Source organism: Sciurus carolinensis, chromosome X, assembly GCF_902686445.1.
Source record: "Sciurus carolinensis chromosome X, mSciCar1.2, whole genome shotgun sequence".
Classification (NCBI taxonomy): Eukaryota; Metazoa; Chordata; class Mammalia; order Rodentia; family Sciuridae; genus Sciurus; species Sciurus carolinensis.
Window position 1 is genome coordinate 14,886,157 of NC_062232.1, and position 26,556 is coordinate 14,912,712.

The 26,556-nt window shown below is 38.2% G+C and overlaps 1 protein-coding gene across 4 annotated transcripts in view; it reads right to left on the reverse strand.

Annotated features, from left to right (window-relative positions):
• Sh3kbp1 (SH3 domain containing kinase binding protein 1) overlaps nucleotides 1-26,556 on the reverse strand; it is a 336,423-nt gene that overhangs the window by 118,395 nt on the left and 191,472 nt on the right. For all 4 annotated transcript variants that reach the window (XM_047536039.1, XM_047536036.1, XM_047536037.1 and 1 more), the window contains one exon: nucleotides 23,712-23,917. In XM_047536039.1, coding sequence (XP_047391995.1) covers nucleotides 23,712-23,917 — 206 coding nt within the window. The remainder of the gene's footprint in view (nucleotides 1-23,711; nucleotides 23,918-26,556) is intronic.

Consider the following 26,556-nt stretch of genomic DNA (forward strand, 5'->3'; position numbering starts at 1 on the left):
TACTTAGTATTCAACCACAAAATAATCAGGGGTATAGATAGCATCTAATAAGGTAAGTTAGAGAACAAATCCATCTGTGTCCAGAAGCTTCCTGTTCAGGGATGCCTGCTGCATTCATTCACCTCAATCTTATCTGCAACATTCCTTTCTACCACTGTGAAAGATAATGTATTGATTTCATAAAACCAATCTCTAAATCTGGCTAACATTAAGTGGCTCCAGCTTTAATATTATAAAACCCATTTTTCACCTTCATCATCTACTCCACAGACTCCTAAATAATACCACTTACTCCTTTTTTTAATCATTGGGGCTCCCCTAATTTACAGAAGAGCAAATTATATCAAGTTACTTGAGAAATATTGATGATATTATTTTTGCTTTGTTTTTATTAGAAAGAATGAGTTCCGGTCACCTACTTATTCAAAATAGGAGCTTCCTAAATACAGCTAGAGGTTAGCTATACACCTGATATATCTTCTAGATGCATAGTGGTGTATGCATCATGGTAATCCATGATGCTTCAGGAATGGAGATCCACAAAGAGACATCAAATTAAGCTCATGGCACTCTAGTTATTCATTAGTATGACATCTTCAACAATGGGGCAAATCCATATTATGTGCCTTCAAAGAAAATATTGTAGATGCCAATGGCTGGAATTCTCTCTCACCTCCTATGTGAGAGCAGTCCTCCCTCTCCTCTGCTTTGGATTTCTGGCTATTTCTTTTTTTTTTTCAGGGGGGTACTGGGCATTGAACTCAGGGGCACTGGCCACTGAGCCACATCCCCAGTCCTATTTTGTATTTTATTTAGAGACAGGATCTCACTGAGTTTCTTAGGGCCTCACTAAGTTGCTGAGGCTGGCTTTGAACTCGTGATCCTCCTGTCTCAGCCTCCCGAGTCCCTGGATTACAGGTGTGTGCCACCAGGTCCGGCTTTTTTTTTTTTTTTTTTTTTTTTTGGCTACTTCTATATCTGTTTCACTACCTGTAATGGGAGCATGGAGGATGAGGACTATGTTCTGGTCATTATTCAATCCTTCCAGGTACCTTACACATTATAGGTACTAAATGTTCAGAATTTACTTCAGTCTAAAAGAAACTCAACATCCATCAGAAAATGTGAATACTTATGGAGAAACTACTGTGTGCAATGCATTTTTGAGTTGCTAGGGAGATAACAATGGAACAAATAAACCTGTCCCTCTTTTCAGTGTCTCCTAGTGAGTTAATATTGAGTAGAAATGGTTAAAAAGTCTTGCTAGATATGTGATCTTGGTCAAATTACTTAATCTCTCTATACCTCAGTTTCCTTTTCTGAAATGGCAATAATAATACATATATACTAGATTTTCTAAAGGCTTAAATGAAAAAAGATATGTAAAGAACTTACTGTTATTGAATTTTACTAAATTAAAAAATCAATCATCATAATGCTTCTTTATGCATTCTAATTACAAAGAATGACTGTTCAACTGTAACAGTTTTTTAAAACAGCAGGTTAACTGCTCCATTCCTTTACTTGGGAACTAGAGAACATGAAGCAAATTTTACAAGACAGTCACACCACAGAGAGGTGCTTGGAGGAAAGTGATAAATCTAAAAAATGAGAAGGGATGAAAAGCAACAGCTATTACCTTCCAGTCATTGCCTGGGAGGAAAAGCAGATAGAAGAAAGAAGATAGGAGAACTGAGGTGGGTCAGAGCTGACAACTCACAGAACTTTTGGGTCAATAAAGCTTCAGTTAAGGTGTCCCCTCCAGTGAGCAACCAGAAGACCATCCTAGGACCCCCTCAAGTGTGGGCACATGCCAACTGCTTCTGGCTGCATCCAAACTGTTATCTACTGTTAACGATGGAAAAACAACAAGGCATGTGTCTGGGGAAAACGGCCTGTTGTCAGAGAACAGAAAGCCTTTTATTGAGAATTTTGATACTCAGGAGCAAACACACCACTATAGAAAATTACCCCATGCCATCTTTTACAAAGCTTGGCGTCCATTCAGTAATGAACGAAGAAATCCTAAACCACTGGGCCAAACAGATACTCCTCCCAAGGCAGTTAAGAAACAGAGGCCAAATGAGACCATAAACTCATGTGGTACAGATATCTAAAGCTGCAAGTGGAAATTACTGACAGATTCTTAGACATGAAAAGCTGAATTCACAATCCTCTACCTGGAAGTGACCAGGCCTCCTGCCAAAGGCTGTTCTCAAAGGCTTCTTTCAAGATCAGTGAGGAGGAGAGAACCAAAATCTTGTTCAGATCCTATATAAATTAAATTCAACACACCTTTGTGGAATACCTACCACTATGCAGGCCACAAACACAAACTGATTTCCTACATTATTTTTACTTTCATGTTGTCAAGAGAGTATTGTGTTCTCAGTTATAATCTGGGAAATTTAAATATAATGTTGATAAGAATCAATGCAACCACCAAGTTTCAGATCTTCTATGTATCTAGAGGCTTAAAATAGAACCTTAGGCATCAGGGGTGTACCTCAGTGGTACAGCATATGCTTGGCATGCACAAAGTCCTGGGATCAATCCCCAACACCACCAAAAAAACAAAACAAAACAAAAACTGAGCCTTACACACAACCTTTTAAAAAGATGTTTACAAAAAGTTTATAATGACATGGGAAATTTCATATAATGCTAAGTGAAAAAGATACAAAATTATGTATGGAAAAAAATTATGTGTGTGGTATGACCTCAACCAGTTAACAATGTATGGCAAGAAGATTGAAAGTTAACATTAAAAAATGTTAACAGTGGTTGCCCAATGATGATTAAATTATTGGTGCTTTTTACTTTCTTTTTTTCCCAGTGTTTAAGAAACAAGTACTTTTATAATCAGAAAAGAATAAAGTTTTAAGAAAATAAAGTACACTAATGTAGATATAAATGATGGTCTATCTCCCCACATTACTGATGTCTGTCTAAAGGTCTGATTTGATTTGCAACACCTCTTAACTAGAAATCACATGCAACTTTCGTTCTTGTCATTATATTTCCTTTTCCAAGCCATTAGCAAGGATGTGAAGAACATGAGATGCAAAATGAGTCATGACAGTAATTTGTAAGGCACCACCTATATAGAACACTCTCCACCATTTATCATCACTCTTTACTTATAGTTATTCATTAGTTCATATCTTCAGTGACTAAGTACATGATGTAGAGTCATTTCCAATTAATGTTGCTTCTAATAAAGTATTGAGACATTTTATCAAATGTTTTCAAAGTCAAAACACACTTCCTGCTCTTCTAATTAAACCCATGAAATCCTTATTCATACAGCCAAAAGGGACTACAAGAAAAGAAGTTAATAACTTCTTTGTAACTGTTTTTTATGTAGGATCAAAGACAACGTTTACAGTTTCTTCATTTCCTCATCTTTGAAGAAGTGTGGATTTAAGGGGTGGAATCTATTCGCATATGGTCCATACCTAAGTCATCCTCAGTTTTCTAGCAAGTTCTCTAGGTTTTCACAAGTAAAAACTCTTTCAAAACAAAACAAAGTAGTTACCATGTAGAGTTTCTCAAATGGCAGAAAAAGAAGCATGATGAAACTCCACTCCCCAAAATTCTGAGATTTCACTTTCTTTCTGCTACTCTTAGAACTACTGTATTTACTGAAGTATATCACAAATTTTAAATTACCCAGATTTCACAGATATTTTCATTTCTCAGCTATTTGATGAACATCTCCACTTAATGGGAACAAACCTTGATTTCGCTGACTTGAAAATTAAGACTGACTTTTTAAAAAATGGGATTCAAGTTTGGAGTGTGGACATACTGAATAAATTCACTTTTTTTGGACTGGGGATTGAACCCAGGGTTGCTTTAATCAACAGGTTAGATCCTCAGTCTTTTTTTATTTTGAGACAGGGTCTCACCAAGTGGCTTAGGGCCTCACCAAGTTGCTGAGGCTGACCTGGAACTTGGAATCCTCCTGCTTCAGCTTCCTGAGTCCCTAGGATTACAGAGCACACCCAGCTGAATAAATGCACTTTTAAGAGGAACCTGTTTGTAATTTCTGATCTAGTGGAGCAAAAGTTCAATATGTTCTCTACCTGGTGGTCATTCATATTTATTCATCCTTCCATTCATTTTAACTTCAATTTAACAGCAAGTCTGAGGGAGAAGAGGAGAGTTCTCTTAAAGGGTGAAAATTCTCTCTAAGATATTTGAGTTTTAGGCAAATTAGATCTTAATCATATGAACAAAATAAGTCTTTCATTACTCATTTTTCATGTTCTCATTTTTCTGTACTAAATATTTCCCCGCTCTTCTCCTTTCTCTGTAATATATACAGACGGTAAACAACAAAGCACAGAGGAAGAAAGCTTTCATTTAAAAAAGAAAACATGAAATCACCTATTTTACTCTTGTGCTTTCTTAAATTGCCCTTCCTGTGGTTATGCGTTACTTTTTATGGTATATTTTGGTTTATTTAGGGGAAGAAGGCAAGACACTGAACTCAGTAAAATATCCCAATTGATACATTTTCTTGTCTTTAATTCCTTGTATTCCTTGTTTTTTTCCTATTACAATGGAGAATGTTCATTTCAATGTTCTCCACTTTTAAGCTCCAGAGAGCAGCAATTCCTCTTTGTGCCTTCCACAAAGACTTGCTATAGGCTGCATGCAGGGAAAACACAATGCAGATTCATGGAAGATAGTGACAAAGGAGGACAAAAAGAAGGAATGGTACTTTTGGAGTAAATAAAGCATTCATTACTCCTGAGTTATTATATTTCACCTATTTCAGACAGATGGGTTTCAGATTGGTCATCTCCCCAAATTTATAGGGATTTTCAGTAAAAGATGTTCATATTCTGGCCCCCACAGGACAATTAATAGTTATTAGCTCTCAGTATTGACTACTTCTCCCTTATTCCCAACCAGGTCACCATGCTTCAAGTTAACTGGAGTTCTCCTTTTTTGTAGTCATTACTGGGTCCAGAGAATAATCATCCCATCAAACCCTGTTTAATTCTTCATTTCCCCATGGACACTGTTTGGTCATTTTCCTTTGCTGCAAAGACCACCATTTCTCCACAACTACTGATTTCCAGTTTCTTGACCATCTTCATTCACTGTCTTGCATCATTGCCTCACAGGATATCCCTGCCTCTTTGTAGCCATTGGATTTCATGTCAAGAAGATCAAACGCCATTAGAACTTTCATTTCATATAGAGTTGGGCTAGATAAAAGTATTGCTCTATGGTACCACAGAGTCATTTTTTTATTACTTAGAAATTCAGCAATCCCTCTCTGACCCAGCTCTCTCTCTTTGTGATACAACAGTATCTATATTCCTATCACTTGAAAAAAATAGGATTCTAGTTGGGAGCAGTGGTGCACACCTGTAATCCCAGTGACTAGGGAGGCTGAGACAGGAGGATCACAACTTCCAGCCCAGCCTGAGTGACTTCATAAGACCCCATCTCAAAACAAAAAAAAAAATAAAAGGGGCTGAGGCTGGGAATATAGCTCAGTGGTAGAATGCCCTGGGTTCAATCCCCAGCAACTGAAAAAAAAAAAAGAAAGAAAAACAGGATTCTAAATTTTAAGTAAGTAATCTATTTTCATTGCTTCTAACAATGCCTAAATGTAGAGGAAGGCATTAGGGCTGGAAGGGAAAGAGATTAAATATAAAATTAGACATAGACCTGTATGTATAGCACACAGATCTCCCAGTACAGTGCCAGCACTGTACCAAGAGGACAAATGTGGACTGCTCTAGGGTCTAAAATGTGGACACTTTTGATATTAATATTTCACTTATTATCAACCTTGATTAAGAGTCTAGAAAAGGTACCCAAGAAATTTCAGAAAAGCTGCCTCTAGTGGAGAGAGAAAATGAGAACCTGGACTAAGAAGTCAAAATAAAAAGAACAGACGGTGCAGATGCTACCAAAACAAATGGAGCAAAACATATTAAAATCACTGGTGGGTGAAAATGCTTAGTCAGAAAGAAGAAAAAGAAAATGAGGCAATAAATCCATCTTTACCACTTCTAACTTCCTCATCTTAAATGAGCAAAACAGAAATACAACTTCTATGTGAGACAGACCTCAATTTTCTGCTTCTACTTTTCCAAACCCTGACTACTTGATCCCTAAAAGTTCAAGGATAAGTTTAATTGAGGTGACAACTTCTGAATCATAGGCCATTTGTCAAATGCCTTAAGGATGGCCTTTTGATGAAGAAGTGCCTTTTAAGGTTATTCTGATATGTTCGTAATTGTGAATTGTTCATTTTATAGCTCAGGTTTTAAAAGAGAAATATCTATTAGAGGTAAAAAAAAAAAAGGTCTCATTATGCTTGTGTTTCCATTTGTTTCTAGAGCATTTATGGGGATACATTTATTTGAGGATCTGGCCTCCCAAATTAAGAGTCTGAGTTGGAAATAAGGTTGTCATCTTGTACTAATTAAATTGTCTGCATTGCCACAGAAAAGTACCAAAGAAGTTGCTGACTGACTGAGCTCTGTAATCCACATTCTTTAAATGTGAGAAAAGACACACCACCATGCCTCTGGATAGCTTGTTTTAAAGTTGCCAGTTTTCATATAGCATTAAATTAATTCCATTCCACCGAAACCCAGTTGGCTAGAATATCATTTTACAACTAGTGAAAATATCAGAGAGAAAAAGACAAGCTAAGTACAAAGGCATGATCATTTTAATGGTCACTTGGGAATTTGTAGAACCTTGAATTTCAGAAACCAAAAACATCTGCAAATTCCAGGATATAAATATTGTGAAAAAATTATTAGTATCAGTAAAGAACAAAAGAGGGACACAATTAAATACTTAGAGAAAAGTCTGTTCATCCTACTGAAGAATATCAATCAAATCAAATAAACAACTTAGTAAATAACTTATAAAAGGAAGAACTTTCATTTCGTGCCCCCAAGCAATTCCAGAGTAGAAGGTGACAAGAGAAAACCAATCATAAAACTAGCCTTCCCCACTGTGTAAAATGAATCAAGTACTATCACTTACAATTAACAATTGCATCAAGGAGAAATTCATCTTTTCTCAAAAGATCTATTTTGAATCTATTCTCCATAAACCTTCCAACTTAGGATTTGAGTAAGGGAACAGAGTTATGGGAAAAGCAGGAAATCAACCAACCATCTGGATACTCCACTTAGTTTTTCTTCAGGGACTGTGGCAAAGGGGGACCTAGTTCTTCCTTTAAGTAATTTTCAATCTTGTGGGATTGTGCAACTGATCAGCTGGTTAATGGTGATCCTCAGAGAGAAGACCTTTCCCCCAACTATTCATTCTGAAATGAAAAGAATGATATCCTTCCCCCTTAATGCTAGGCAACATGAACCTACATTAAACACCAATTCTAACCTTAATAAGATACTACTTCACATCCATCAGGATAGCTACTATCAAACTGAAACAAAATAGAAAATAGCAAATACTGGTGAGGATGTGGATGAATTAAAATACTTAGGCATTGCTAATGGGAATATGGTACAGCCACTGCAGGAAATACTATGAAGTTTCTTCAAAAAAATAAAATTAGAATAATTCTATGATCCAGCAATTCCACTTCTGGGGACATACCCAAAAGAATTGAAAGCAAGGACAGGTATCAATATGCCAATGTTCATTGCAGCATTACACACAATAGGCAAAAGGGGACAACAACTCAAATGTCAATTGACCAACAAAATGTGGTATATTCATACTGTGCTATGAACTATTGTTCAACCATAAAAAGAAAGGAAATTATGACACAAGCTACAACATGGAGAAACATGAAATAAGCCAGCCACAAAACACAAATCTGTATGATTCCACATACTCAAATTCTGAGATAAAACGGAGAATAGTGGTTGCCAGGGGTTGGGGGAGGGTGCTATGGGGAGTTACTATTGAATGGGTACAGAGTTTCAGTTTTGAAAGATCAAAAAGTTCTGGAGATGGATGGTGATGATGGCTGCGCAACAATGTGAGTGTACTTAAAGCCCCTGAACAGGATGCTTAAAAATGGTTAAGACTAATTTTAAGTTATGTACTTACCACAATTAAACAATTACACATTTGTATATAGGTACAAGAGTACCTAGAAAGCTTAATGGGGATTGCGACTGGAAAGTAAAGGTGAATATATAGAATTGAGAAGAGTCTTATTTTTATTCTATTGGAATTTTTTTAACCATATATTTGGGTTATTTTCAATAAAAAGGAAACCAATGAAAATGAAGTCAGCCTTTAACCTGGAAATTCCTCTTTTAAAATTTCAGCTTAAAGGTTGTGGCTGTGGCTCAGTGGTAGAGCACTTGCCTAGCATGTGTGAGACACTGGATCTGATCCTTAGCACCACATAAAAAATGAATTAATAAATAAAAGTTCAGTTTAAGGGAATACTCAGGGAAGGCACAATGATGCACATACAAGGATGTTGTTTTTAGTATTTAAAGCGTGAGTTGGGTATAGTGGTGCACACCTGTAATTCCAGCAACTCAGGAAGCTGGGGCATGAGGATTCCAAGTTTGAGGACAGACTCAGCAACTTAGAAAGGCCTTAAACATCTCAGTGAGACCCTGTCTCAAAATAAAAAGGAAAAAAAATTAAAGGATAATTTTTATAACTTTGTTTATTTTTATGTGGTACTGAGGATTGACCTAGTGCCTCACATGTGCTAGGCAAGTGCTCTACTACTAAGCCACGACCCCGGCCCAAAAAAAAAGGAAAAATTTTTAAATGAAAAAAAAAAAACTTTAAAAATGTGGAAGCAACCTACATAGTTATCATTTAGAAATTGGTTCAATAAATGGTGCTGTATCTCTGCAATGAATGGAGACTCTAAAGATACCATGTGGTTATCTGACAGAAAAAGAGGGCCCATAATGTGCCAAGTTTTTAAAAATAGGCAATATTTACTATGACCCATTAGTATATGAAGAGTGACAGGTGTGCACTGCATGCATATTCAGACTCTGTAAAAAAAAATCTAGAAGGATAAATATAAAATGTTAACTACAGTTCCTCAATAAGAGGACTATGGGTAATTTCTATTTATTTCTTCAACTTTGAGTTTTTATTATTTTTCTATTTATTGCAAAGAATTCTTGTCATGAGAGAAGTAACAGAGTCATTTCCATTTTTGAGAAACAAACAAGCAAAGGATTCAGGAAGCCCTTCCCAGCCTTAGGGGCTAGAGATGGGAGGTGGAGAGAGCGCTGCTGAGACTTTTCCAGAGTTCACACCTTGTTATCTATCATGTTCTCCCTCATGTCCCCAATGAAGTCACCCTCTTAATTTTGCACGTAAATACCTAATTCTTATTTATTTATTTATTTATTTATTTTTTTATTGTAAACAAATGGGATACATGTTGTTTCTCTGTTTGTACATGGAGTCAAGGCATACCATTTGTGTAATCATAAATTTACATAGGGTAATGTGGTTTGATTCATTGTTTTTTTTCGCTTCCCCCCCACCCCTCCCACCCCTCTTTTCCCTCTATACAGTCCTTCCTTCCTCAATTCTTACCACCCTCCTTAACCCTAACCCTAAACCTAACCTGCAAATACCTAATTCTGAGTTCTGCTTATCAGCAATACAATCAGCAAATTTCAGATCTCTCTCCCTAGGAAAATCCTCTCAAGCAACTACAGATGAACATATTTTATTCTAGTCAACCCCTGCTGAGACTCCCCTCATAGATTTACCTCCATCCTCCTCCTAGGCAAGCAACAAATGCCATTTAAAAACCTTTCAAGAAGTTGTCTTACTCTTAAAATAATGTTAGAACAATGTGTTTCCTTTTTGCCATGCTATTTCCCTTTTTTTTTTTTTTTGGTAATTTTGAAAATATTACAATTTAAAGCCAACAGAAAAAGAAAGACATAAAGAGAAATATTTTATAGACCTCGGCTCTCCCCCTAAAATATTTTTTCAGTGAGAGACAGGGATATAGAAGACATATGACGCACTGTAAGCCTCACTTATCCTGTGGTTTATTTAGGGAATTTTATTTTGTGTTTGGAAAATGACAGACTTCTGCTTTTAGGTAGACAAATATGAACAACTCGCAGAAAGAAACATGACTACTTATTACTAGTAAACTTTTAGAAAAGCAAATAATTTAGTGTCTCTTTTACTCTATATATGAGTATATGAAAATAAATGCTCAGCCCTACAAAATTAGGCAAATATCTTTATCTCCATAAAGAACAGTTGAAGTGCACCCAGAAGTCATTACTCACAGCTTCTCCATTCACAAGAAAAACTCCAAGTGTCCATGCCCCCCAAGAGTGAAATGCCCCATAGCTGACTCGCTCTGCGTGGACATATTCTTCCCTCCTAAACTAACCTGAAAAGCAAGCTGGATTTGTTTACTGCACAAACATCTGTAATTGCTAAACAGCTCTGTGACATGGTATAACAGTTACTGCTTGTGCAAACTGCCCATCTAAATTACTCTCTACAGTATGAGCACATGAAAAGCAAGACACAGAAATTGGAAACATCTGTACAAATTAATGGCAGAATTGACCAAAGTGTCAGGGGTAGGGGGGTAGAGGATTAAAACAGTTAAATAGCTCCAGTGCAACATTTGATTTTAGAAAAGAATCCTTACATTTGATAGGATCTTCCTTAGTATATCCAGAGCTGCCCCTCCACTGTGAGATTCTAGCTAGCACACACACATTTTAACCCACCCATGTAAATCCAGTACAAGTCCTGCTACAAAATGGTATAGGTAAGATACAAATTAAAGGGATTTACTACATCTCTAAAAACAAAAAAAAAGAAAGAAATACCTCTTCTCCCATCATGCAGTCAGCCTCCTCTCTTCAGTTTGAAAAGGTCCCAGAACTACCCTGAAATCCTCCCACTTCCTTCCAACAGCCAAAGGCACGGAGCCTGAGGACCCAGCCTAACCCTGACTCATACTTGGGACCAAATGAGGAATGGGGAGAACAAAGCTTGCGTTTGTTTATGGTTGAGGAAGCCAGGGCCGATTCATGGCTTGGGTGGCTTTGGGAGAAGTCCTCCTCCCCTGCTTACATCGCTGCAGGAATCTAGGTTGCCTCCTGGGGCCCAAAGGTGTAACCATTCAGACAAGGAACACACTGAGGGAGTGTTTATTTGGCAGGACCCAGTGACCACTTCGGTTTAAAAATGCCAGAGAGGAAATAAAAAGCCAACTATCTTTCAACAGATCACATGGCTACAGAATGAGGGATATCTAAAATATGGTCTGTATATGAAATATCAATTGTGAAAATGCCTGTATTTTAAAGGAATAAAATTAGTTGTACTACACAAAAATTACTCATGAAAAAATAAAAAACTTAAGAAGGAAAAACAGTCATAGCTTTATGGAAACACTTCCCCTAGGAAAAATACAGCAAGATTGTTGCTATGTCATCAGACCTATTCCAATGGACTGGCATGAAATGTTTAAATAGCAATCTTTTCCCCCCAAATTAGATACCATTTTAATCACCACTTTAATGAATTTAGAGCCAGAGTACCTGAGATCAAAATCACAATAGGGCCATTCCCTATCTGTGTGATCATCAACAACTTGTTTACCCTTTTTGCCTCAGTTTCCTCATCTATAAGATAGGAATGATGGGGCTGATAGAATGCTTTGTGTAGTACATGTGAGGTTCTGGGTTCCATCCCCAACACCACCAAAAAACAAAACAAAAAACAAAAACAAAAACCCCCAAGTGGAAAAAATGGCATTAACCTACAAGGGTATTTGGAATACTAAATAATGTATGCAAAGTGCTTACGGAAGGGCCTGGCACATAGAAAGTACCATTATCAGCCACTACTACAAGTTCAGGACTACTTTACAAATCAGGTTGCCAAATCAACATTATCTACATTGTGCCACATTTCTTATATTCTCAAACCCTGATGACCAGTTTCAGTTTTTAACTATGGTTCATATTTTAAATTTTAAGTTAAACAAATTTAAAAATCATTTATTCAGTATTTATTAACTGTCTGTACTGTGTCCAACTCTTTAGGGGACTTTGAGTAAGATGCTATTCCAATCCTCAAGAAATTTATAATCTGCATGGGTAAATAAGATGTAGATCTGTTTATATATGACACATGAAAAACAAATGTGGGAGATGTCACTAGGTGGTAAATGACAAATGTTGATACAAGTGCTATGAAATTAGCATTTGGAATTCAGAAGACAGATAAGAAGTCACTTTATCAAAGTCTAATTAGGCTAAGAGAATGGTAACCTGTGCAGAGGAATTCCTAATACTTTATTTTGATATTCTTCCCTCAAGGAAGTGGAACATAAATCCCATATCTTAAGCATAGGGTTCACAGAGTGACCTCTTCCAAAAGAGCAGAGTGTGAAAGGAGAAAACAGAACTTTCAAGGGGAGAAGCTTAACAAACACCACCTCAGTCAAGGTGAGGAAGATTAACATCAACAGTACAAAGTCATCTTGATAGAATGTGCCCTAATTGTGGTGTGATATGAATGGCACTTGTTATGGTTTAGACATGAGGTATCACCCAGAAGGTTATGTGTGAGACAAAGCAAGAAATGATTGGGTTATGAGAGCCTAATCAGTGCGTTAATTCCCCCTGATACAGATTAACTGGGTGGTAACTATAGGCAGGTCGGTGTAGCTGAAGGAGGTGGGTCACTGGGGCAGTTGTTGAGCAGAGCTCTCTCACACCACTCTCTTGCATGCATGTGTGTGTGCCTGCCCACCTCCCTCTCCCTCCCTCCCTCCCCCTCTCTCTCTCTCTCCCCCTGCCACTCCTTCCTGGTGGTCATGTCCTGAGCCACTTTCTTCCACCACACTCTTCCACCATGATGAGAATTCTGCCTTACCTTGAGCACAGAATGAGGGAGTCAGCCATCTATGGACTGAGACCTCTGAAACTATGAGATCCAACTAAACTTTTCTTCCTCTAAAATTAGTCTTCTCAGTCTTTAGGTCACAGCAGCAAAAAAGTTGACTAAAACAGTACTTCTCCTCTGTGGTCTTTCTCCCTAAAACATGTCACTTTATTTTAATCATGAGAAAAACTTGGAATAAATGCCTATCTAGGGACATTCTACAAAACTCAAAATTGTCAAGGTCATCAAAAACAAGAAAAGTCAGAGAAACTGTTACAGCCAAGAGATAGGGTAACTAAATGTAATGCAGTTTCCCGGATGGGACCCTGGAACAAAAAAGAACACTGGGTAAAAATGAAGGAAATCTGAAAAAAGTATGGACATTAGTTAATAATGATATATTGACATTGGTTTATTAATTAGGACAAATGTACCATATTAAAATAAGCCATTAACAATAGTGAAAAGTGTGGTGTATATGAGAACTTCCTGTATTATCTTCACTATCTGTAAATCTAAAACCATTCTAAAATTAAAGGTTGATTAAAAACTAGGAAGATAAGTCTATTGAATGCATATATAGACACAAAAATAAATGCATGTGGTGCATTAGAGATATACAAGATTATATCCATGTGTTTATAAATCCATTTAACAATGTCCTCCCCACTTCATTTTTTAAAATTTTCTCTATCTTAGGGCATTAGTTTCCAGGATATACAAAGAACTCAAGAAGCTTACACACACACACACACACACACACACACACACACACACACACACAAAATAACCCAATCAATAAATGGGCAAAGGAACTGAACAGACCCTTCTTAAAAGAAGAAATATGAATGGTCAGCAAATATACAAAAAAAGTGTTCAACATCTCCAGCAATTAGAGAAATGCAAATTAACTGCACTGAGATTTCATCTAACTCCAGTCAGAATGGCAACTATGGAAAATATGAGTAATAATAAATGTTGGCAGGACTGCAAACTGGTTCAACCACTCTGGAAAGCAATACAGAGATTCCTCAAAAAACTAGGAATGGGGACACCATTTGACCCAATTATCCCAGTTCTCTGCATATATCCAAAGGATTTTAAATCAGCATACTATAGTGACACAGCCACATCAATGTTTACAGAGTCACGATTCACAATAGCTAAGCTATGGAGCTAACCTAGTACCCTTCAACAGATGAATGGATGAAGAAATTGTAGTTTATATATACACTGGAATATTATTCAGCCATAAAGAAGAGTGAATTATGCATTTTCCAGTATATGTACGGGTCTGGAGACATCATGCTAAGTGAAATAAGCCAATCGTAAAAAAACAAAGGTCAAATGTTTTCACTGACAGGTGGAAGCTAAACCACAATAAAGGAGGGGAGGAAATGAAGAGAAGTTCAGTAGATTAGACAAAGGGGAATGAAGGAAGGGAGTGGGGATGGGAATAGGAAAGATAGTAGAATGAATCTAACATAATTTTTCTATGTATGTATATGAAAATACCTAAGCAAATCCCACCATTGAGTATATCCACAAGAATGGGGTCCTAATTAGAGTAAGATATATTCCATGTCCATGCTTATATAATTTTATTGAAATGCATTCTACTGTCACATATAACTAAAAAGTACCAATAAAAAACCTTTTATCTTCCCCAAAAAACCCTAAAAAATAAATAAATACATTTTCTCTCTCTTTAGCCTATCTATTAACAAAGGTAGTAGAATGCTGAATCCTGGCTTTCTGGTTCCCAAGATATACAGAGAATTTTCTTTGAAAGGAAACTTGGCTCTTTTGTCAGTTCTGCTGCCAACCCAGGCAAAGGCGGCCCAGCTTAAAGAGTATGCATGAGGTGGGCCCATCTGCCCCTTTCCAAGAGCTACTAGAAGTTCTTGGTGCCTAGCCAATTAGTCATCAACCACAGAGTCCCAGGCTGGCAACTCTCCCAGCTACTTCCTCTCCTATCCTCTAGTCCACATTCCCTGGAACCTCCCCAGTTATCTCTCTACAGTGAAAATCTGATCATGTCATTTTCAAATGAACTCCTTCACCAACCTGCCAGCCCACCCAGAAGAAGCGCAGCTTGTAAGGGGACTGGCAGGGCCCTGTGGGAAGGGGAACTACCTCCCCTCCTGTTGCCCACCACCACCACCACAGGCCCTACACTCCAGTGCAATCCACCTCTTCACCACTCCAGCATAACCAAGCTCTCTCTGTGTCTATACACATGCCAGGATCATGACTATTCAATGTCTTTTAACACTTCATTCCATTACTACCTTCCTTGAAAAGACCTCTGGGACACCCCAGCTCCTTCTCAATGTCCTAAAAAGTTAATAGTTATTTTCTCTCTATTCTTATTTTTTATTTTGAACATACCCCTGCTAGTCCTTGTCCCCTGCATTAGAGTGACTTTTAGACATATTCAATTCTCTCCAATTAGGAACAATTCTAAGCATTGAATGAAAGGCGTGTATATGATGACTGGTCAAGGCATGACTTGAGGGGAAAGGTGTTAACTCTATTCTAATTAACTAGATCAGACCTACTCCACCCCAAATCAATAACCTGCAGGGCAAAAAAAATCTGCACTTACTATGCAAATACAGCATCTAGACATAGCATCTATCTAATCCCTTTCCACATGAATTATCACCCCCTAGCTCATTTATATAGAAATCCCAGAGCTGCCACTGCTGATCCATAAGGCATTCAATAATGCTTCAATGAATGAATGAGTGAACCAATTAATGAACAAATGGGAAAGTGACTCTATAGCACAAGTAGACCCCAGACAGAATGAGTTTTCCTTTATAATTTCAATTGGGTTAGGACAAAACACTATCTTTATTCATAGAGTCAACAAATATTTATTGAGGGCCACCGATATATAAAAGTTTCTGCAACTATTTTCAAATAATTGTAAATATAATGGTGATTAACACAGACAAGATCCCAAATTATGGCACTTGCTTTCTAGTGGCTGACATTTAAGACTTGGTGAGGTGAAATAAACAGTTATCATAGGTACAACGAAATTCAACTCTACTTCTCAAGAGTTTGAAATTCTCCATTTATAGGCACTTCTATTCTAATAACGAGATGAACAACAATAATCGCTAACCTTATTCAAGTGATAATTGTATGACAGGCACTTTTCTAACCATTTTACCTGGACTAATCCTCACCAATACCCTCTTGGGAAGATCCTTCTTATTATTCTAATTTTAAAGATGAGGAATCAAAGCAAGCATTGAGTGATTAAGTAACTTGTCCAAGAAGTATTGGGATTTGAACCTGGGCTCCCTGGTCTGTGTGCTTATATAACCACTATAATCCTAAAAATATAATTTGCTTTGTTTTATTCTTTGGTACTGGGGAGTCAACCCAGGGGTGCTGGCCTCGAACTTGTGATCCTCCTGCCTAAGCCTCCCACTTAGCTGGGATTGCAGGTGTGCACCAGCACGCCTAGCTCCTAAAAATATAATTTTAAGGCTTTCTGAAAATATGATTTTTGGTTGAAATCAAGTAATTCTTAGAAAATACACAAGGTTGAATGCTATACAAAGTACATGTCAAACATCCATAAAACACCAAACAGCACCCAACATGTCAAAGAGTGACCCTGGAATACTGTTTCCCTTTCCCTATCAATCCTCCTCCCTACTTATTTTTCCTAGTAAGAAAACATAGCAGAGATACACTGGGGAGAGAGAAACTGAAGTCTGAAAATTCCAAAGACTTCATTCATCCCAGGCAACCAGTGGGCATCTTAGTACCATCTGCTCATGAAAAGTTGTGGATTTTCCAACAGCTCGAAAGATGACACATAATTTTATCTTTCAAACAAAATGAGGGGCATCTAATACTTGAAGTCTCAGACAATCACAAGTTGTGATTTCATTAGTCAAAGAATATATCATTAGCCCCTAGAAATTCCAGAGCTTATTTCTAGTCTTCAAAGGATTAGAGACATAGATCTTTAATTTTTAAGGAACCAAAATCATCACTTTAGATGTTTACATGTTTTAATTTTATGTAAGTATACAGCTTGATGAATTTTTACTAGAATGGATTAAAAATACCTGAGATATGTAGGAAGATATTTAAATTCTCTTCCTGAGATTTGGCTAACTAAAACAATTGATTAGTGACTCTCATTTACATATGCTTTTAACTCTAATTCTGTCACAAATAAAAGCTACAGTGTTGATACCATTAAGGCATTAATTTGGGTGATTGTGATTCTATAAATGAAATTCAAGATGTTAAAAGCTGAAAAAGAGACTGTCACAAACAACATCTAGTAGGAAAACAAAATCCTTTTGCATTAGAGATGTCAAAAGTCACAAATGGAAATCAACTAAGACAGGAAGACCAGGGGAAAGGAGCTTTTTGAAGAATTCCTTTGTAGGAAACCCAGTACACTTGGCTGGCAAACCTTCAGGCTTCAAAATACCTTTTCCAACCAGACAAAAAGATTGGCTCCCCAGTGATTAAAGGGGCCTAGAGAAGCTGGGCATGGAATAAGGTGGCACCAAAATGCAAGGATTATTATGTATAAAGTCATGTCCAGTTAGGTCCTGGAACTTGCCCAAATATCTGTAATTTATATACCCATGTGTATTATCTGACACTTCTTTGCCTAAATGCTTAGTTGAAAGTGATCATCTGAGTGACTCATAAAAAGTGGAAGAGTTTAGAAAAAGAGGGTAGGACCAGGTTGGGGTTGCAGGGAAGCAGCCTGATGAGGAAATTCTCCTTCAGGTCCATGGGTGGGAGACAGAGGTACCAGCTTTATTCATGAGAATAAGGTCCTATGTGGGCTGCCTTCTTACTATCTTTCAACCCAATCTCTAGGCTACATCTCAGACCTATATCTATGGTTCTTTCCTGATCACTGACTGATTTAGCTATCTGCCTGCTTGATAGTCCCAGAAGAATCTCAAAATTCAGTTAGACTAACCCAAGACCTTCCACCTGAAACATCTCCCTCATCCCGTATTTTCTAATCAGAGACTAGTATTACCATTCACCTAGTTGCTTAATCTAGTTGCCCAAGGCATCATCTTCAAGTTTTCCTTCTCATTTAACCCCCACATACTATGAAATTTTGTAATTCTGCCTTCCAAATATTTCCCCAAACCATCCATTTCTCTCCGTGACAATCATTCAAGCTGAAAGACAGAACATCCTTTATCTTGATGCTTCTTTGCACATAAAGGGAATTCAAATGGACACTCTTTGGGCACTCTTGGCCCTCTCTGTGCCTTCATCTACTCTCCCATGGAAGAGTTAAATGGCTTACCTGCTAGGAGAATTTAGGAAAAATAAATTTGGCATGCTCAGCTTTCCTCTTTGCCCCTCTTAGAAGCAGTCATTCTCTGTTGTTCTTCAAGGCATAGGCCCTTTTAAATCACATGGGCCTGAGTCATTCTAATGTTGAGATTGGGTAGGTGAGTCTAATTCTGGGTATCAATTGGAAGGCCCATTTAACTCTCACGGCAGTCTATGCCTTCCAAATTTGCCATAACTTAAGTGGCTATGTATGTTTGGGTCTGTTTCTGGACTCTATTCTCTTCTGTTGCTCTACTCATCCTTGTACCCATTCTATACTGCCTCCATCTTTGTTCCCTTCAAGATCACATAGGTGATTCTTGGTCCCTTACATTTTCATTTAAATTTGAAAATCAGCTTGTCAGTCCCCACCACCACTAAAAAGCCTCCTGACCCAGGCATGGTGGCACATGCCTGTAATCCCAGTGGCTCAGGAGGCTGAGGCAGGAGGATGGCCAGTACAAAGCCAGTCTCAGCAACAGCAAGGTGCTAAGCAAATCAGTGAGACCCTGTCTCTAAATAAAATATAAAATTGGGCTGGGGATGTGGCTCAGTGGTTGAGTGCCCCAGAGGTACCCCACCACAAAAAGTCTCCTGATATTTTGATTGGGATTGCATTGAATCTATAGATACTTTTAGTGAGAAGTGACACTTTTCCAAACCATGAACATGGTATGTCCTATGCACCTTTCTGTATGTTATATTGCAATGCTGTTACTGATGAAGGAAAATGTGAAAGGTATAGATTACTGTGCAGCACAGAAGAAATGATCTGTTCAATGACCAGTGCTGAGACAACTGGATCTCTCTACCGAAAATTTTAGCAAAAATTGTATTCTCCATTCACTGACTAATCTTATTAACTGACTTTGTACCTAAATTGGGGGTGGGGAGCTATTTATCTGAAGAACCAATATAATTTGTCACCTGTGTTCTGAATTTTATTTACCATGTCTTCTGTAATCCACTCCTCCCTCACAGGATAGTTGGAATGCTTTCTCTAAATGACCTATTTGTTTATGTTGTTTTCATGCTTAAAACCATTTGCTGGTTGTCCACTGCCCCCAAGATCAAGTCAAAACTTCCTAACAAGTCTCACAAGGTTCTTCATGCTCTGGGTCCCATTTCTTCACCCATTCTCATCTTTCCCCACCTTCTGCTGGAGCCTCTATACACCATCCGTGCTGTTCTTCCCTCTTTGAGGCATTATACATGCTGCTCTCCCCACCTTGCTAAATCTCTGTTTCTTTACTTGATAAATACCTACTAGACCCAGAGTTCTCAGTCTAAACATCATTTCCTATAGGAAGTAGGTACACATACACATGAACACATGCTCTCCAGTCTCCCTCATGAATTCCTGCCATGTTTGAGAGCACCTACAGAACACTATACTGTGCTCTCAGCCTGATTATGGCCATATTGTTATTGCTTGTTTATTTTTTTGTAGCTCCCTGAGGACAGTGATGTATATCCCTGAGGACAGTGATATGTCCTTTATCACTGTATCCCCAGTGCTGTGCGAACAGCGAGCGCTTGACAAAAACTATTTGAAATGAGTTGTATTTATAGCTTACAAAGTATTTTCAACTAATATGCCTTCTTTTTGAAGTCCTATGAGGTACAATAGATTATTCCCATTTTATAGATGTTTCAACTAAAGTCAACTTTGACAAGGTTAATCTGGTAAGACAATGGAATCATACTCCTTCAAACTTCTGATATTTAACCTGGTTCATCTTTTACTACACAGTACTTTCATTATTCTGATTTTGCATATACTTGTATCTGATCTTAGTTTACGTGGTAGATTTTTTCTACAAGTTTTTAAAAAATTTAACCTTTAATACAGGGAAAATTCCAATACACACAAAAATAGAGCAGAGTGTAGCAAACTCTCATATATGCATCACTCACTTTCAACAGTTATCAACTTATGACCAATATCATCTCTTCTATGCTCCACCTACTCTTCCATCTTCCAGACCACTGGAAGCAAATCCCAGACATTATATCATTTCATCTGTAAATACTTCACTTAAGTGGTGCATTACACAAATCTTTCACAGGCGTATCCATTTGGGAGTATTGAAAAGGCTCATAAATGGAATCCTTCCTTGTAATTTAATAAGAGAAGAATAAATACACTATTTCTTTATTCATGGTTGGCAGGGGGATGTTAAACAATCTCTCTCCTGGCATACAATCTAATCACCATCTCTGGGTGATATGGATTAAAATCATAGGCAAAATAAGAACAAAATTACTGATGCAGAAAAAGTGGATCTCAATACTTTGTAAACTTGAATGGAAAGTATAATTTAATGCCTACAGACATGAATAATCATCAGGTTCTCTTTTTCCCTCATCCAAGTTATCAAACCAGCCATGTCAGAAGGTCAACTATCCCATCCTAAGCAGGAGGCATGCTTGGGTCTCACCTTCCAAATGCTTTCATACAAGATCCAATTTGTGCTTCTGCAAAATCAAAACAGCAGCTCCATTCTCAAAGGGAACTTTCTCCCTTAAACATAAATCTTGGACACAAAACCATCTCAAGAGTGATGAGAACCAGGTTGTACACCAATAAAACAAGATCACACTCATAAGCTCTTGTGCCAGGTTATACAATGACATAATGGATCCATAAATCTATGCAACTACCCATGGTAACAACCACAGAAGGCAGAGATAGTTTCAAATCTTCTTAGATGTTATAAAATTTGTACACAGCCATTAGAGCAGACTTGGAAGTTTATATTTTCCCCAGAGGCTTCACACTGAGAAGTGGGTTAAGGGAATTTCCAGTACATGGTTTCATTCTGCAAACAAATCAGGAAACAGGACACAAACACACATTCATGCATATATAGACATACATATATATTACATGACTCTGATGGAGTTAATCCTTCATGTCATCAATACCAATGCAATAAATGTTTCACAAAGATGCATTAACCATACAATTACTTTAATTTGAACACTGCAACTGGCAACTATTCTACCCAGTCACCTCTTTCTATAGATGTCTATAATCTCTAAAATGCTATGTTAATACAATTTTTAATATTATTCACTTGACAAATATTTATTGAACACCTACTATGTCTGTGCACTATTCTAAGCACATAGTGTACATCAGTGAGGAAAGGAAGAGGTGATGAGATATGAGTGGGTGGATTCTGGACATACTTTGGAAGCAGAACTGATGAAATTTCCTAATGGATCAGTCAAAGTCAATCCCAGGGTTTTCGCCCTGAATGACAAGAGGGAGTTGTTGCAGTCTAAAACTGAGATAGGGAAAGTTGTGTGTGGAGGAGAGGGATGATGTAAAGTTGGGTTTTGGATACACTGATATGAATTTAAGATTTCCAAGTGGAAATACCGAAGTAGGAAGTTAAACCTATAACTGAGCAATGTGCTCAGATATGAACTTGGGAATAGTCAAGTATGGTGGCACACACAAGTAGTCCCAGTATTCAGAACTAAGGAGGATCACTTGAGCCCAGGAATTCAAGGTCAGCCTGGGAAACACAGTGAAACTGTCTCAAAAATGAACAAACTTGGGAGTATTATATTTGACATTGATATTGCTACTAATAATAATTCAACATATTATTGGCAGTTAAATCAAACATTAGCAATAATAAAAGTCACACACATGTGCATATAACACACACACACACACACACACACACACACACACACAATGTTCTCCTACACAGAGAAGAAAAAGACCAAAAATATAAAACAAATGAAAGGAATGAACTATTTGTTGATTCAGTCAATGGTTATGTTTACCTCAAATGCTTGAATAAAATGGAGAAAAACTCCATCCACTGTTCCTTTCCAAGATGGGGACTTGCTCTTTTGTAAATACTTACAGGAATCTGAATGTGATCGTGTGAAACAGAAGTGAGTTCACAAGCTCACTAAATAGATACTAACTAGATGGTTTTCAGATCTTGAGAAACATCATATACTGAATGCTGAAAGTAATAATGCTAGCTCAAAGTAACTTCAACAAAGGAAGAAACAGTCTCTAATTTCAAGGTATGTTCTTTCTGCATTATTCATCTCTAAAGGGATAAAATGTCCAAAAAGTTCCCTTTTCAGAATCTGTCTCTAATGCACAATGACACGGGGCAAGGTTGCTGGGGCCATGGGGGTAGAAGTTCTACAGCTGCAGAAGATGCAACCCTTAGAATTTCATCTCACTGAAAAATGAAAACATTTAAAAGCCACTGATAAACCTGCATTAGAGATATGGCCAATCCCTCATCTCCCAAACCTGCTGGCACAAATGTCAAAGCAAAAATTTCAGCACTAAATCAAATTAAAAAACATCCCTTAAGCACAGCACGAGTGTAGCTTATTATAATTTGGAAAATTCCACAGTATTTATTAACTCCTAAGAAAGGCTATGATGCTTAGAAGTGTACCACAGTAGACGTCATCAGCAGCCACAAGCGTGATGGCTCTGGGTGTGTTGCTATGGCAACCGTGTACTCAGCAGCAACATACAGTCTCCCTTTTGCCAACCCAGAAGTAGAGAGAGAAGAAAACAGCCAGCTTCCTGATAGGAATAATCCACGGAGTCAATGCAGGCCATCTCCACCATTCATACAGGCAGGAAACTTCTTTTCAGCAGTCTGAAATCATCTTCAACTTATTCTTACAGAAAAAATATACAATTCCTTTTCTCTATTGCAAAACCACCATCAATACACCAAAGCACTAGAGAAATGTATGAGAAAAGGAGAGAGACTTCTGGGTGTGTGAAAGGTGTCAAGGCATGTGTCAAGTCCAGGGATGAAGGGCCTTTCTAGGAAGGTCATAGAGAAGTATGAGGCCATCTGAAAAGTCATCCTGAGAAACATTCCTTAGAGAGGTGCTATACTTTGATTCTCAAATACCCTCAGAAGACCCATGTATTTTAAAGGCTTGGTTGCCAGGGTGATGCTATTAAGAGGTCATGGAACCTTTGAGAGGTAGAGCCTTGTGGGAGATCCTTCGGTCTTTGTGGGTATGCCTTTTCCTCTCTCTCTTTGTTCCCTAGCTCACAAAGTGAATAGTTTTGCCCTGCCACATGCTCCCACCATGATGTGCTACCTCACCACAGGCCCAAAACAATGGAGCTAACCAATCATGGACTGGAACCTCTAAAACGGTGAGCCAAAATAAACCTTTTATCTTATATGTTAACTATCTCAGGTATTTCATTATAGTGACAAAGCAGACTAACACAAGAGGAGGGCCAGAAGAAAGGAAACAGCAAAGGAGAGTATGAGTCCTTCAAGGGAAGCTATTCCCACACAGAGGAAGAGCTAAAAAAGCAGGGAGGGCAAATAGCCAGTACGTGAGGAAAATGAAACCCCAAATGAGGCATTAGATGCATCCAACACCAAATCCCACAAAATGCACTTTCAGATATGCCACATTATATTGAAATAAAATAAAACAGTCAAACATACCTTTTCTACCGGCAGAAAGTCGTTTTCTACTTCAATTGACCTTGGTCTTAGTTTGATTGGCTTGTCTTTGAAAATATCTCCAAAGCCCACTCCCTTAACTTTCTTGGGCTGGATGGCCGCAGTTGCCATTGTCCCGTTGGCACCTTCAGACTTGGTACTGCTCGAGTCACCCCCATCACTCTCGGAGCCTGTGGTTTCCCTTAAGCCTGTCAAGAGCGGGTATGGGGAGAGAAAGAGCTCAGAAATCATCCAGAGTCCTGCAGAATTTCACAACCAGGCAGGAGTCAACTCTACAAGTATTACTGGGTAGAAGATAACTTGCACGGGGCTTTTGTATTCAGTGTGTTGAATATGCCGAGTTTTGTCTGATCTCCTGACCCTCAGTCGTATTTTTAAAATTTTGGTACAGTGAGTTGAACCCTGGTGTGCTTAACCACTGAGCCACATCCCCAGCCCTTTTTTTTATTAAGAGACAGGGTCTCACTTAGTGGCTTAGGGCCTCACTAAGATGCCGAGGCTGGCTTTGAACTTGCGATCCTCCTGCCTCAGCCTCTAGAGCCACTGGGATTATAGGTGCACACCACCACACCTGGTCCCCCAGTCTTTTTTGAAAACAGTGAATCAAAATAACTTCTCAGAAAACCTAATTTCCAGGAGACCTCTTTGAACACGTGACATTTCAGCCCTCTTCAGCTGGAGCCTGGTTGTGATTCAAACTTGGCTGTAGCCTGTGCAGTAACAGTTCTCCCAGCCCCCTTCCTCACTTCCCCACCCAGGCAGTACCACATACTGTACCTCCAACTCTCTGACTCAAGTCAATTAGCAATTAGCAATGAAAGTAATGTTTCCTAAAGGGAAACTGTAAAGCTTAAAGTGATTTAAGCACATTAGCAATTAAAGAAACCATACAAAATTATGACTGCCAAAGAATTAAATCTCTTTGGATGGTTTCACAAGAAATAGACACATGCAGACATGTTTCTCTAAGAAAGCACTGAACCAAACTTGACATTAAGATGCTTTCACTAGAAAGACGATGGTGTTCATTAAAGAGGGAAAGAAAGTGGCCCTTCCAGAGGCTAGAATTCCCCCAAGTCTAGGGCTCTCCTTCCCTCCTTTAACACCATCCTCTTCCCAAGGCTGAATCCCTTTCAAAAGAACACTGGGGACATGACACTCTTCCTTTGACCTCCTGTGGCATGTGCTGGGAGGCATAAACTACTTATCAGCAAGACAATATGGACACTTACCTCCCCAGATTCTTTTTTTCCCCCAGGCTCGCCCACAATCATGTTCCTAAAAGGAAGAGTCTATCGGGATCTAGTTAATTTCTGGATGTACATTCTTTTTTGGATGGTCAGTACATCAATTTTGCCACCAAAGGGCAGGATTCAGAGGAAATTTTGTGATTAAACTGTCTTTCAAAGCCTCTAGATGTGTAGGATAGCTCCTGACCATTTACTACATATCTCCTTATCTATCATAATGATGCTCTTGGGATGAAAGTATGTCATCAAATTTGTTCTCTATAGGCCAATCCTGCCTTATCTTCCTACAGGTCAGGTGGCCTCCTAGTCCATAAGAATGATACACCAAATAATTGCTCACATTTTATGGTATTTTTATATAAATTTCCTCATTCAAATGAGGAAATCTAAGTGCAGAAAGAAACTATTAAATGGAAACCTGAAAAAATATAGAAAGGTCATTATAAATTGCTAATAAGTTTTAAAATCAAATCCTTAAACAATGGTTTTCTTTGTTGTTGCTGCTATTTTTCATAAAGTTGTATTTGTAAGCCAAAAGGGTAGGGGAGGAAGAAGGTCCCTGGTGCAGGTTTTAATTAACTAAAAGAACAGCATTTGTGAGCAAGAACAGAGGACAGAACAATGAGGAGAGACCCACAACAAGGGGGTCAACTGCAACTCAGGATTGGATTTGAGTGTGCAAACATGGAAAAATCCCCTGGGTTAGTTATCCATTCGTGTGTTTATCTGCTCATTGTTTTTGGAAATATTCCTGCTGGAGATATAATTTTGAAGTCTAAATATTGTGTCATTTTCCCTTTAACATGTTCTCATTTTGCCGTATGGATTCTTTCTATGTGATAAATGGTTTGTATATTCTTTTCTGGTTTGGAAGGAACCATTTGAAGGTGAAATAAAAATAATGATTAGTGGAAAGAAACCATCACCACCCTCTTCCCTCCCACCACCACCATCACCACCAGAAGGCAGCAGAGCAGATGGATTAGGGCAAGTCTGTTTTAGTTCTTCAGAGAGGGTATTCAAAGGGATCTTCTAGCATTTCCCATTAACTAGAACCATAACATTTTTCAACCACTGCCATCCTAATTTCACCAAGTTTCCAGTTTTAGGGATTTGCTGCCTTCGGGCTCATCTTAACAACTTTATATTAATCACTGTGAGATAGATTCTACATTACACAGGGAGAGGCTGCACAGTCATTCAACCACACAAGCATGACTTGGAAAGGAAACACACGGCAGATTTTTCTTCCAGAAATTCTGGCATCCTGTTTCTGTCTTCTTCTTCTTCTTTTTTGGTAAGTGGCAGTGGGGATTGAACCCAGGGGCACTTAACCACTGAGCAACATCCCTAGCCCTTTTTTGTATTTTATTTAGAGACAGGGTCTCACTGAGTTGCTTAGCGCCTCATTAAGTTGTTGAGGCTGACTTTGAACTCGCAATCCTCCTGTCTCAGCCTCCCAAGTTGCTGGGATTACTGGCATGCACCACTGCACCTGATTGGTTCTGTCATTTTTAAGCATGTAAATTAGATAGGTGAATATCTACATTGGTAAATAATTCAATATCCAGTTCCTT